The 14,070-nt window shown below is 44.6% G+C and overlaps 1 protein-coding gene across 3 annotated transcripts in view; it reads left to right on the forward strand.

Moving 5' to 3' along the window:
* Positions 1-486: 486 nt before the first annotated feature.
* ENOSF1 (enolase superfamily member 1) overlaps positions 487-14,070 on the forward strand; it is a 28,956-nt gene continuing 15,372 nt past the window's right edge. For 2 of the 3 annotated variants that reach the window (XM_004606005.2, XM_055128184.1), the window contains exons 1-3: positions 487-570; positions 7,040-7,148; positions 13,151-13,266. In XM_004606005.2, coding sequence (XP_004606062.2) covers positions 487-570; positions 7,040-7,148; positions 13,151-13,266 — 309 coding nt within the window. Of the gene's footprint in view, positions 571-7,039; positions 7,149-13,150; positions 13,267-14,070 lie in introns of those variants that run through there. The other variant, XM_055128185.1, reaches the window with a different exon arrangement.

A 14,070-nucleotide genomic window follows, 5' to 3' on the forward strand; every position in this document is an offset into this window, starting at 1 on the left:
CGTCACTTGCTCTCGGTGAACCCCTATTTCTTCACCAATAAAATGAAAACGACCTACTTACCTTCCAGGGTTGGGTGGGAAAGAGGGTCAGTACGGGCCTCTGCACCCCAAGGGATTTACTACATGGCATGGCCTCTGTCAGGGGCACTGCTGGGGCTAAGATCACTTAAAAGGATTTCCCAGGGCACAGCTACTGCGCACTGGACAGAACCCGCGCGCCCGCCCGCCCGCAGGTTGGATGGTGCAAATCCTCTTCCCTCGATGTCAGACGACCAAACCCGGCTTCGGCCGCTTGGAAGGTCACTTGGCATGTTTCCAGTCCCAGCGATGCCAGCTCGACTGCCTCCTTGTCCCTGGGTGGATGGTGACCCTGAGCGAGTGTGGGGCGCAGCCGGGCGCGTCGGGGGCCCGGGCCAGGCCAATCAGCGCTCGCCGCGCCCTCCCTGCCAGCCGCGCTAGCTCCTGGCTCCCGACAGCTCAGCCGGGATGGTGGGTGGCAGGATCTCGCGACTCTCGGTCCGCGACGTGCGCTTCCCTACGTCGCTCGGGGGACATGGCTCTGATGCCATGGTAAGCACTGGGCTAGGGCGCGCGGGTCCCGGGGGGGTGGAGATGGTGTGTGTGTGTGTGTGTGTGTGTGTGTGTGTGTGTGTGTGTGTGTGTGTGTGTGTGTGTGTGTGTGTGTGTGTGTGTGTGTGTGGTAGTGGTGGTGGTGGGGCGGGGGAGGGAGGGTTCCCGGCTTAGGAAGTAGTCCCAAATACTCCAGCCTCCTCGGGCTTTTATCATTGTCCTCGTTGCTGGGACTGATGTGTTCTTCAAATGTTTAGGGTTTGTATTTTGCTGAAAGTGGTAGAAAGCAAAACACGCAACATCAGCAAAAGAATTTTTGAGATGTTGAGTTCCACCATCGGAATCTTAGTGCTTGTTTCTACCTACTGAGGGAGGACCTGATAGGGGCTCAAGGGATTAGAGACCAGGAACTTGGTTGGGTTTTTTTTGTTGTTGTTGTTTTGGATGACGATCCTAACCCCACTAACAACTTGCTTTGACCTGGGAAAGGCATTACCCTCTCTGGGCCTGGGTGTCTGCAAGGCAAATGTGTAATTCTGGGTTATGTGGGTTTTGTAGCAGATGAGCCAGTCCGGATTTTTTTTTTTTTGGTGTTTTGTTTTGTTTTTTGCTTTTTGGATCACACCCGGCATTGCACAGGGGTTACTCCTGGCTCATGCACTCAGAAGTTACTCCTGGCAGTGCTCAGGGGACCCCATATGGGAAGCTGGGAATTGAACCCGGGTTGGCCACGTGCAAGGCAAACGCCCTATTGCTCCAGCCCCAGAGTCCGGTTCTTGTAGCAGGGTTGGCCCGCAGATGTCTTCCGTGTTACAGATCTTAATTTACTGAGAACGAAGTACATCTCTGTGGGCTGACTCTCAAATGGAATAATCAGCAGCAGTTAGTGGGCTCAGGAGTGCGCCAAGGATAGTGAGCAACCACCTAGGCCAATGGTGACAGCCACCCTCAGCACCATTCCTAACACAACGGCTTGTGTTTATATGCAGTAGCTGGTTCTGTTAATTGGCTGCATTTTATGTAAATGGGGGTTTGTGGGACAGAACAATTGTATCACATGAAAATGAAGGAACCATTGGTGGTCTAGATTATCTGACCCCTTCTTCCCCACTTCCTGCCTGACTAGAGATCTCATAAACTCAAAACTGTTAAAGAGAATTTGTCAAATTTGTGCTAATATCAGTCGTTGAAAATGCTATAAGATCACCAACTTTAATTCCTACCCAAATACCGAGGCTGTTTTTGCTTACTGAGAGAGGGATGCCGCCCCACCTCCCTCCAACCACACCCCTGCTGCCATCTATTGCTTGACTCCCAAATGTAAGCGTTCTGTGCGGTGCCTCCTCAGACCTGGATCCCTAATGGTTCCGTGGTCCACCAAGGAAATGAGCACACTTGAAAAACAAAGTCAGATAGCCCTGTAACAAATGCAATGCACACATGTGGAGAAGTGAGAACCATCCAAATTTGGATAATGGTTCCTGTGGGGGGAGGGGAATGAGTACCTGAAGACTCAATACTGTAGTGTTCTTCTTTTTTTTCTTTTCATTTTTTTGGGGGGGTCAGTGGTAGAGGGGGATTGTTGGACTATATCTGGCGGTACTCAGGAAGGACTCTGCTGACAAGTGGGGAAGGAGGAGTCAGATAATCTGGACCTCCAATTGTTCTTTCTTTTCATGTGATACAATCAAGGGATTACTCCTAGCAGTACTCAGGATAACATATGTGGTACTAGGGATCAAACCCTGTTTGCCTGCCTGCAAGGGGTGTCCCTACCAACTTTATGTCTCTCTGACTCCAGTGTTTTGTTTCTTAAACCAGTTGAATGCCACATTGATAGTATTACATTATCTACGGTCTTTGTGTACCTCAAGTGTCTTCAGCAAATAGGCCTTGTCTTAAAATACTAATTAAATAGTTGTTACATTTCCAAGATTAATTTGTCTGCTTTTTAAAAATGCTTATGTGTCTTTCCTTACATAGTATAATGGTAAATGACTCTACTCAGACCCAATTGACAGTCCTTTGTGGCTCTCCAAATAAATGTTTGGCATATTACTAGCTTGACCCTAGGTCAAATACCTTTGCCCTCTGAACTGTGGCAGATGTGGGGAAGAAGCATAACAACCTCTCAAACCCTAGGTTTTCACATCTGTAGAATGAGTTTAATAATATAAATTTTCAAGTTAGTGAGATGTCTGTAAGCACAGAGAAGGCCCTGACTAAGGTTTGGCTGTGATTACTCTCTGGGAATGGAAGCAGCAGGTGCTCTGACCTAGCCCCTGAATTTGTGTTGTGTTAAAGTAGCCTGACTTACATAAGAATATTTTATTTATTTATTTATTTATTGGCATATCGAATACACCACAGGTAGCTTGCCAGGCTCTGCCATGCAGGCAGGATACTCTCGGTAGCTTGCCAGGCTCTCTGAGAGGGGTGGAAGAATCGAACCTGAATCTGCCGTGTGCAAGGCAAATGCCCTATCCACTGTGCTATCGATCCAGCCCTTATTTTTATTTTTTAAACTTTTTTATTTATTCACTGTGAGACAGACCCTTACATCCAATTATAATCATGATTGGATTTTAGTCATACAGTATTCCAACACCCATCCCTCCACCATATATAATTATAAAATTATAAACTCACAAATACTTAAATATTTTTCTTTTGGAGATCTGGTATGTCCTAAGAGACTCTGAGAATGTGCTACTTTGCGCTTTTCAGTGGTTACAGAAAACTCATGATCACTTTTCTATGCCCTTAGCACACCAGCGACCTTTAGTACTTAGCAGTATGAGCCAAAGTGATTACTAGCAGGTATTTTTATGAAGCACAGATTATTTCCCTCAAATCTGTTAAGGCATAGTGTTCTAGTTAAATGATTTCATGCTCTCATACCTTTTCTCTCCCTCTTTCTCCACCTCTCACCCCCCACTTCCTTCCCTATTGACCAGGATATTGTACACACTTGGCTGGAGCGCTCACACTTGTACTTGTGAGGGGTTGGTTCACATTTTGGTTGTTGCCAAGCACCAGAGAGTGAATGCTTTGTTGTGATGTTGGGGATCCCAAGCAGCAATATTGCAGGGATTGTGCTCAACATATATGGGTGTTGCCAGGAATCGAACTCTCGGCCTCACACTTGCAAGGCTGAGGCTTTGCCTCTGAACCATCGCTGGGCCTTCTTAGTTGTGATTTCTTATGAGCATTTTAGAACAGTGCTCAGTCAGGGGTGTTGTGCCGTGCTCACACACCCACCAATGTTCCTGAGGGCCCCGGGACTGTGATCCCAGTTCCCGCCTGCTCTTCCCCCCACATCTCAGCCACACTTTACCTGTCCTTTCCACTGTTCTCTGCCGAGTTCCCCAGAGCAGTTGTGCCAGATCCTCTCTCCCCCCATTGGCCACCAGTCCTGCATCCCTAAGAGTTAAAAGACTGTTATTATCATCACTGAATTGCCTGGCAGTGCATCACTGAGAAGAGACAACACAAATGTCCCCCATATTCCGAGGTCAGCCTCCAAACTGATCCTATCACCTTTCTCTGCATTAAATAAATTGTAAATTCCTCCAGAACAAATCTGTTTGGTGTCCTCGGCCCATCCCCTCCGTCTCCAAACTCCACCCAGTCTTTCCTGTTCCGTGGTTTATTCTTACCTCATGCTTTCTTCTGCTTCTTCCCCATCCCAACCAAATACTAAATGTCTGCTTCACACTGCTATTTTGGTCCTTTACATCTGTCCCCTCCTTAATCTGAAATGGATTTATCTTTCCTTCTCTCGGAATTGCCTTGGTTATTTCTGTCCCCCTGTGGTCATCACCCTTGGCTCTATGTCCTGCTGTCTGCTGCCCACTTTTCCTGCCAGCTCTGCCTACTGGCTGCCAGACTTTCTGGCTAGTCCTTTCTATAATGCTTCCCAAATTCCTTCTTGCAAGCTTAAGCCTCAATGCCTTTCCCAGCTCGTTTCATGGTCCTGAAAGAGGAAGCCCGAGTTTCCTCTTGCCAGCTGCTGTGAGCTGCCCATTTTAACTCTCCATTCCACACTTTTAAACATTCCTGCAAAATCGTGGGCTTTTCCTGAGAAAGGGAAGTTTGCCATGTCCCAGGACTATAATTCTGCCCCAGAGCCTAGACTCACTGGAGACTGTGGTCAATATCTTAAGGCAAATGGTCAAATAGAGAACCTTAAAGACTAAGCTTCTACACCATGCTGTCCAGTTCTTGCATTCTCCATAATATTCTTGTCACTGGATAAGTGACACATAGACCCAGGTTTTCTATTTTTAAAAAATCCACAAAACAAACCATATTAAACTTAATCCTGTACTAAGCTCTTCCCCACATGGGGATCTTCTTTCTCTTTTTCTTTCCAATAAATGTTTCTGTTTTCTGAATGTGATCATCTTTATTAGTCAATATTTTCACTTTTGAAAATATTGAAGAACCTGGGAACCATGCATGAACAGACACCTGCTGTCACTGCTCCTGCATCAGTCCTATTAGCATTACCTCCATGTTCAAAGCTTTGGTGCCCACTTTGATTCAGAAGACCCCCAAGATTTCATTTCTGAATCTTCCCCTTTATCTCAAGCCCAGCTTCTGTCTGGACACTTCTATGGGCTTTTGTATCTTCATGCCAAAGACTGACCATCAAAATCTGAACTTGTCATCTTCATACTTTACCCTTTCTCCCTCCTGATCGGTCCTTCAGACATGAAAAGCAGTAAGTCATGCTGGGCTCAACTCTTCCTTTTGACCTCACAGAAGACTCCTGTGCATGGTCTTCCTTTTCTTTTGCTTCCTGTTCATGGAACCAGAAACTGTCGTCTATCATCTTTAATCATGGCATCTCCCTTGGAGCCTTATGCCCCACCCCCTACCACAGGAACCCAAAGACTAGGTCAGATCAGGGTGATTGGCTGGAAACGTTCCAGACTTTCCCTTTTATGTCCCTTTCCTGACACTGTCCTCACCTCAGACTTTCCTTCCTCCTGAACTCCTTTATGTCCCTTCCACACTGTTGAGAGACCCACGCAGCTGAGGGTCGATTTCTGTTCCAGAGCCATCTCGGTCTCCATGTGTGTTCAGTTCACCTGGCTCTCAGCTTGGCCTACACCTTTTCTGTCTCTCCCCAAAACTTACCATGTTCTTTTCGTATTCCAAGGGCATTTGTTATCATGGCTTTAAGCTGTAACGTTCCCATGGCTCTTGAGATGTCTGTGCCCTCAGCAACGTCCTTCATCTCTGCAGCAGTGCCTCATCCCTCCTCATCCCTTCCTCTGGGCACCATACCAGACACAGGCAGAATAGTGGGCCCAGGACAGGATCAAAAATAATATGACAACAATAATTAGTAAGAAAAGTAACTGGTCATAGCCCTATGCAACTTTTTTCAATTATTTTCCTTAATCCTAAGTCCTTCTGTTTGATTTGGGGGTATCTCCTTACCTGCCCCCACACCCCACACATGATCCAATGTTGTCTTCATTCCATTACAAATTAATATCCTGCTGGTCTTTGATTCAAGCCTCACTGAAGACTGCCAGGATTTCTCACCTCTCTCATCTGCACTCCTGTGTCTTCCCCTTTGTTCATCCAAATGATCCTAGACCCTTCTTTTTTTGTTTGAAATCCCTGAAATTTCTATGGTACTTCAAACTGATCATATCTCAGCACATGACTTTATAGCATCCTAGCATTTGTTCTTTTATGAGTGGTTGGTTCATTCTTCCTCTCCACTGAGAAATTTCTAGAGATAGATTTGATTTTTACTTCTGTATTTCCATATGGATGTGTAGTGTTGAGTTTTATAATAATCAGCCAGTAAACAACTATCAAAATACTGTTTTGATAGTCCAAAGTCAGATATATTCAAAAATATGTTGTTAATTTTAATTAAGTCCTAATTCATTTTCTACTAGTCATCTCTGAACTTGAGCTATTGTTTTTTCAGCCCTATGCTAAACAGTTTCAGTGGAGATTAGTTCCTCAATAGGAGAGCTTTTCGGATCACTGGCTTGTTCCATTTGAAGCTGTTAGTGACTGTCACCCTGTTCAGAGATGACAGAGATAGTAGGTGTAGGTGAGAAACTCCTGGGTTTGAAATTGAGCTGAACATCAAGAACTCAATGGTACCAACTGGCATTCAAAAACGTAGACATTGTGAGGGCCAGAGCGATGTACACAGCTGGGGTACTTGCCTTTTATGCGGCCATCTGGATTTGATCCCAGGTACTCCATGTGATCCCTTGAGCGCAGAGCCAGGAGTAAGCTCTGAGTACCTCCGCATGTGGCCCCAAACCCAAAACCAAACACACAAAATGTACACATTAAAATTATTTGAATCCTTCAGGAGGAATTTCTTTTGTCCATTCAGAGTCCCTGATTTTTTTCTTTGGGAATCCATCCAGGGGCCCATGCCATGGGGAGCTTGTCCACACATTGTCATGTTCTTATCTGTCGGCAGCACACAGACCCCGACTACTCAGCTGCTTATGTCACCCTAGAGACGGATGCAGCAGATGGGCTCAGAGGCTATGGATTTACCTTCACTCTGGGAAAAGGCACTGAAGTTGGTGAGTTGGACATTCTCTTTGGTTCCAGAATGCTCCCATTTCATTTTGGTTCTGCTCTGCCTTATTTTTCTTTGTATCTGTATCATATGAGGTACATTTTAAAAAATATATGATTTACACAGTAGAAATGACATATATACCTGTACATGCTTTGCAGCACTGTTCACAATAGTCAGAATCAGGAAACAACCCAAGTACCTGAGAACAGACGACTGATTAAAGAAACTTTGCTACATCTACACTATGGAATACTATGCAGCTGTTAGGAAAGATGAAGTCATGAAATTTGCTGATAAGTGGATGGTCATGGAGAGTAAGTGAAATGAGTCAGAAAGAAAGGGACACACAGAATTACTGCACTTATTTGTGGAATATAAAATATCATAATATGAGACTAACACCCAAGGACAGGAAGACTGCTCCATGGTTAGAAGCCTGCCTCATGAGCTGGGGGAGAAGGCAGCTGGGATAGAGAAGGGATCACTAAGTCAATGATGGTTGAAGGGATTGCTTGGGATGGGAGATGTGTGCTGGAAGTAGATAAAGGACCAAACATGATGGCCTCTCAGTATCTGTATTGCAAACCATAATACCCATAAGTAGAGAGAAAGAAAGAGGAAAATTGTCTGCCATAGAGGCAGGGTGGGATGGACGGAGGGGGTAGGGGGAGGAATACTGGGGACATTGGTGGTGGAAAATGTGCACTGGTGAGAGGAATGGGTGTTCAATCATTGTATGACTGAAACTCAAACATGAAAGTTTTGTAACAGTAGTTCACGGAGATTCAATTTAAGGATGCTTTATTGCTATGTATATTCTTGAGAGAGATTTTGAAGTGAGGAGGGCAGAAACTCCCCCATTCTTGGCTCATGTCTCTCCTGAGAACCTGAATTAGGCATGCAGCAGAGGGGCCTGAGGGGGCAGGCGTGTGTTCAAGTAACGAGGTGTACTGTGGTGTACAGAGTGAATCTACTCACTTCTCAAGGTGGTTCCAAGGTCCCAAGGTCGCTACTCTTCATGGCAGAAAAGGCCTCCGGCCTGCCCTGTTCACATCTGTCTTCCAGGAAGAGCAGATTGTGTGGGAGCCAGAGTAAATTGGTTTTGTCTCAGAATTGGAAGAGAGCTCAGTGGTTATCATGAACCTCCTTATGTTTGAGAGAAAAAGAAACTGAGTCCAAATGCTGCTCAGCCATCACATATTCTCCTGTCTATTGCTCTGGCCCCAGATCTTCGTGTGTGTGTGTGTGTGTGTGTGTGTGTGTGTGTGTGTGTGTGTGTGTGTGTGTGTGTGTGTTTAAAGACACATAAACCATGCAGATAGTGGAAAATTCAGGAAGTACAGGATGACCCGTGTCAGATCCATTTCAACTGATCAGTTAGAACTGAAGCTGGAAGGGGGAAACTGATGCCACAGGTGGTAGATATCAGCAAGATCTGCTAGGCCTCAGTGTCAGTTCCTGGAATGAAACAGTTTCAGTTTCCCAGCAATGAAACAATGTGTAACTGACCAACCTGATCCTACCTGGAAAGTTCCTGGGCCCAGTTAATGGGCTCAATCAAACAAAATGCCCCAGAAATTGTCTTTCCTTAGCATAAAGAATGAGTAGCTTATGTAACCATAAACTGTTACTGGGAACTATTGTTTAACTGTTGCCTGACCACTGTTATCATAGTGCTTGCTTAACTTTGTAACCTATATAAACTGCTTGCTCCTCAGAGTTCGGGTGGGTCACTATCAAGAGACCATTCTGTGAGATACTTGACCCCAGTTAACTAGAATAAAACTCTATTGCCACTGAATTATTGTGTTTGCATCTCTGTCCATCTCGCCACTTAGGACCTTATTGTCCCAGGCATAACAAAGCATCAGGAGAGGTTGGAGAGGAATGGTTCAGAGGGAGGAAACGCTCCAGCTTTGGTGTAGTTGCTGCCTACCTCTCCCATCTCCCATACATGTCTGCACATTAGCCCTCTCAGCTGTCCGATGGAAATCTTTGTTTTGCAAGATAGGAGTTTGGGGTGAAGAGTTTGGGCCAAACCCTGGCTCAGTGCTCAGGGTTCATTCCTGGAAGAACTTTATGGGGTGTCAGAGATTGAACCCATGTGGGCCATGTGCAAGGCAAGAACCTCCCTGCTGTAGTATCACTCTGGCCCTGAGAATCAAAGTCTAGCCCCACTGAAAGACATAAAATTGTTGAGCAGATAAAAGTTGTGTGTGTGTGTCCCCTTGAGGGAATCATTCTTTTTTTAATTTTTTTTTAATTTTTTGCTTTTTGGGTCACACCTGGCAATGCACAGGGGTTACTCCTGGTTCTACACTCAGGAATTACTCCTGGCGGTGCTCAGGGGACCATATGAAATGCTGGGATTCGAATTCGGGTCGGCCTCGTGCAAGGCAAATGCCCTACCCACTGTGCTATCGCTCCAGCCCCGAGGGAATCATTCTTGAACTTAATCATGAAGGTACTAGTGCTCCAGTTCTTCACAGGACTGGCATTTGGCCACACCATGGACCACTTTTACAGACCTCTTTTTTTTTCTGAGTGTAATAATGCACTTGTGCTGAAATGTTTTTTTCTTTGCTTGCTTGCTTGTTTTAATTTTATTGAATCACTGTGAGATAGTTACAAACTTTCATGTTTAGGTTACAATCACACAATGATCAAACACCCAGCCCTCCACCAGTGCACATTCCCCACCAGCAATATCCCCAGTATACACCCCCTTTCCCACCCTCCCCCTGCCTCCATGGCAGACAATATTCCCCATACTCTCTCTCTACTTTTGGGCATTACAGCTTGTAACATAGACACTGAGAGGTCATCAGGGTTGGTCCATTATCTACTTTCGGCACACATCTCCCATCCCAACTGGTTCCTCCAGCCATCATTTTCTTAGTGATCCCTTCTCTATTTCATCTGCCTTCTCCCCTCCACTCATGAAGCAGGCTTCCAGCTATGGGGCAATCTGCCTGGCCCTTGTATCTACTGTCCTTGGGTGTCAGTCTCATGTGATGTTCTTCTATACTCCACAAATGAGTGCAGTTCTTCTATATCTGTCCCTCTCTTTCTGACTCATTTCACTTAGCATGATACGCTCCATAACTATCCATTTATAAGCAAATTTCATGACTTCATCTCTCCTAACAGCTGCATAGTATTCCATTGTGTAGATGTACCAAAGTTTCCTTAACCAGTCAGCTGTTCTAGGGCACTTGGGTTGTTTCCAGATTTTGGCTATTGTGAACAGTGCTGCAATGAACATATAGGTACAGATGTCATTTCTACTGTATTTTTTTGCATCCTTGGGATATATTCCCAGAAGTGGTATTGTGGGGTCATATGGAAGCTCAATTTCTAGTTTTTGAAGGACTGTCCATATTGTTTTCCAGAAAGGCTGGACCAGTCGGCATTCCCACCCACAGTGAAAGAGCATCCCTTTTTCCCCACATCCACACCAGCACTGGTTGCTTTTGTTCTTTTGAATGTGTGCCAATCTATGTAGTGTGAGATAGCTTATTGTTGTTTTGATTCACATCTCCCTGATGACTAGCGATGTGGAGCATTTTTTCATGTGCTTTTTGGCCATTTGTATTTCTTTTTTGAGGAAACTTCTGTTCATTTCTTCTCCCCATTTTTTGATGAGGTTGGAGGTTTTTTTCTTGTACAATCTACTATTGTCTTGTATATCCTGAATATTGAGACGCCAGAGAATTAGAACTAAGCACTGGAAATAATTTTTAACAGGGGAGGTAGAGAGAAAGTCTCACATACAAGAGAAGGTCCGTATAAATTTGTCAGAGAAATATACATAAAAGAAATGTTGGTTTGGTGTGAGGACCATGCTCACCAAGCAGGCAGTGTTCACATGGGAGAGGAGTGAATCCATAGTCCAAGAGGGTGAGGGATGGCTTCAGAGCAGAGGCCAAACCGTCAGTTAGATCTTGACTGGAACAAGGAATCTGTCAAGCAGAATCAGGAGACTCATCCATCAATGATTCCCCATGAAGTCAATAATTTACTGTTGACATTTCCCCCAGATAGTGACCCCTGAAGTAATTCAGAAACTGTTTTAGCTTCTGTGACTTTGTGTCTGGCCTAATTTAGCACCTTACAAAGTTGTTTTTTCCATACTGCTGTTCTACAGCATGTCCCCAAGAGGTTGGTAAAACTCGACAAGCTTACAAAGTTGGTTATGGGACCACTCTGTTAGCCCCTCTGTGCTTTGCTGACTCACACACAGAGCAGAGACCTGCGCACAGGGTCTGCGTATTAACACAGCGAGGCAGCTCGTCTCCAGGCCTGCTGGTCTGTGCTCTCGGCCTCACTGAGCGCTCTCCTCCTCACTTCCATTCCCACCCACTCTCCTGGCAAGTAGCTCTGCTGGAGGTAAATCCATTCCCATCCTTTATGGCTTTAATAAATGAATGTGTGTGTGTGTTAATGCAGCTTCTGCCTTTTTCAGACCACAGTATGCTAGAATCCATTTTTATCTTTAGCCTTCCTACATATTTCAGGTGACTAACTGCAATTTCATTGTGTTATAGGCCTTCTGCAATTAAGCTGAAAAAGTTCCATTAGCTCATAAATGTTCTGCAAACTTTAATCATCCAGCTTACCTAATTATTCATTTGTGATTTCTCTCATCCCCCAAACAGAAAGAAATAATGTTTACTTTTTACTGTGAAGAGACTGTTTAATGTGTGTGTCAGAGGGTAGGAGAGAGGAAGGATTACTGTGGTCTTTCTAATGTGCAGAATAGATCAGAATGAGGGCTTTGCTGTCATAGGAAATGAAAAAGTTAAAAATGGCCATTTTACATAAAAATTTATGGATTTAATATAAACCCATCAAAATTTCAGTGCTAGTCAAGGATGCAGCTCGGTAGTAGAGTGTATGTTTTGCATATATGTTGGCTTGAATTTTTCCCAGTGCCAAAATCCCAACTGGCATATTTCAAGAAAATAGAGCAAATCTAAAATTTGTGTGAGGGCTGGAGTGATAGCACAGCAGGTAGGGCGTTTGCCTTGCACGCGGCTGACCCGGGTTCGATCCCTGGCATCCCATATGGTCCCCCAAGCACTGCCAGGAGTAATTCCTGAGTGCAAAGCCAGGAGTAACCCCTGAGCATCGCTGGGTGTGACCCAAAAAGCAAAAAAAACAAACAAACAAAAAAGCCAGCTCTTCTATTTATGTGATATTAGATATGGCAACTACAGGAGAAAAATTTGTATTTTTTTAAAATTTTATTTTATTGAATCACATGTAGAAAATTACAATTCTTTCAAGCTTAAGTCTCAGTTATACAGTGCTGAAACAACCATCCCTTCACCAGTGCCCATATTCCACCACCAAAAGAAAAAAAAAACCCAGTATACCTCCCATCCCGCACCCCCCCCAACTGATAAACTTCACTTTACTTTCTCTTTACTTTGTTTACATTCAATATTTTAACAAAAACTCACTATTATTGTTAGGAGTTCCCCACTAGAGTCAGACCTGTTCTGAAGAGATATGAGGTTTTGGATTTCTGTATTTTAGCAACTCAGTCCAGGGAAATTTCTTTCAGAAATTGGATCATTGCAAGCTTGTAACTCTCCTCTGTGGTCCTCATAATATGGCGGTCGCCACGCTCTACCCCCCCACCCAAGGAAAAGGTGAGAGAGAGAGAGAGAGAGAGAGAGAGAGAGAGAGAGAGAGAGAGCAAGAAAGAAATACCTTTCCCTCCTGGGCAGGCATGGGGCGGCGGCTTAGTTCTCAGTCTGGAGACATTCTGCAAGGAGCTGCCGCTACCAAAAGTAGTTTAGCTGGCCTCTGGAATCATGCTCATGCTGCGGAGGGGCCGCGCTCGGCAGAGAGTGGGGCCGGTGCCGCCCACCTTCCTGAGTAATTTTTGTATTTTTTTCTTAAAAAACGCAAATGCCTGCATCCATGCATTTGGAGTGTTTTCATATCTAAATTTATTGACTTTGTACCAATAAGAATCAAATGCCTGCTTCACAGTTGTCTGTGCAGTGAACGCCCTCGCTCACCACGTGCTTAACAAGGACCTCAAGGACATTGTCCGGGACTTCCGAGGCTTCTACCGGGAGCTCACCAGTGACGGGCAGCTCCGATGGGTAAGGGGCCTAGTTTGTACTGTGCTTCCATAAAAATGTTACTAAGTTCTGATTAAATTGCAACAAACTTGAAAATAGCAAAAGTTTAGAATTGGGGGCTGAGAGGGGTTGGAGCCCAACCCAGTTGAGCTTAGGGCTTACTTCTGGCTTCATGCTCAGAGATCACTCCTGGTGCGGGGGATCAAACTGGGACCACCTGTGTGCAAGGAGCATCTTAATCTCTGTACTGTCTTTCTGGCCCAAGGTTTAGAATTTTTAAACTGAATTCAGGCTTCAACTATTTAAACAATGTTTCAAGGGAATTTGTTTTCTTATATAAAACTTTAACCTGAATATATTGACATACTATAGCTATCTTGCCATCTGGGTATCAATTCTACCCCTGTAAATTGGAAGAAGTAGTCTAGATTTTCTAGAGGATAAAGTACTGAATGTGTAGCCTTCATGGAGGTGACATATATGAAGGTGACATATTAATTGGTGTTGTGAGAGGAGGTTAAGGAAATAAACATAAGCAAATAAAAATGATGGAGGGATGCAGGCACTTTGGGAGAGAGTGTGGGGTTGGAATCTTGTGTACACAAAACCCATCATTAACAACATTAATGATGCCTCAAATAAGACTTTAAAAAATTTTTTAAAAGTCAAAGAATATAGAGACTAGCACTGCACTGTAGCACTGTCCTCCCATTTTTCATCGGTTTGCTCGAGCGAGCACCAGTAACGTCCCCATTGTGAGACTTGTTTCTGTTTTTGGCATATCGAATACGCCATGGGTAGCTTGCCAGGCTCTGCTGTGTGGGC

This window comes from Sorex araneus, chromosome 2 (assembly GCF_027595985.1).
Source record: "Sorex araneus isolate mSorAra2 chromosome 2, mSorAra2.pri, whole genome shotgun sequence".
NCBI lineage: Eukaryota > Metazoa > Chordata > Mammalia > Eulipotyphla > Soricidae > Sorex > Sorex araneus.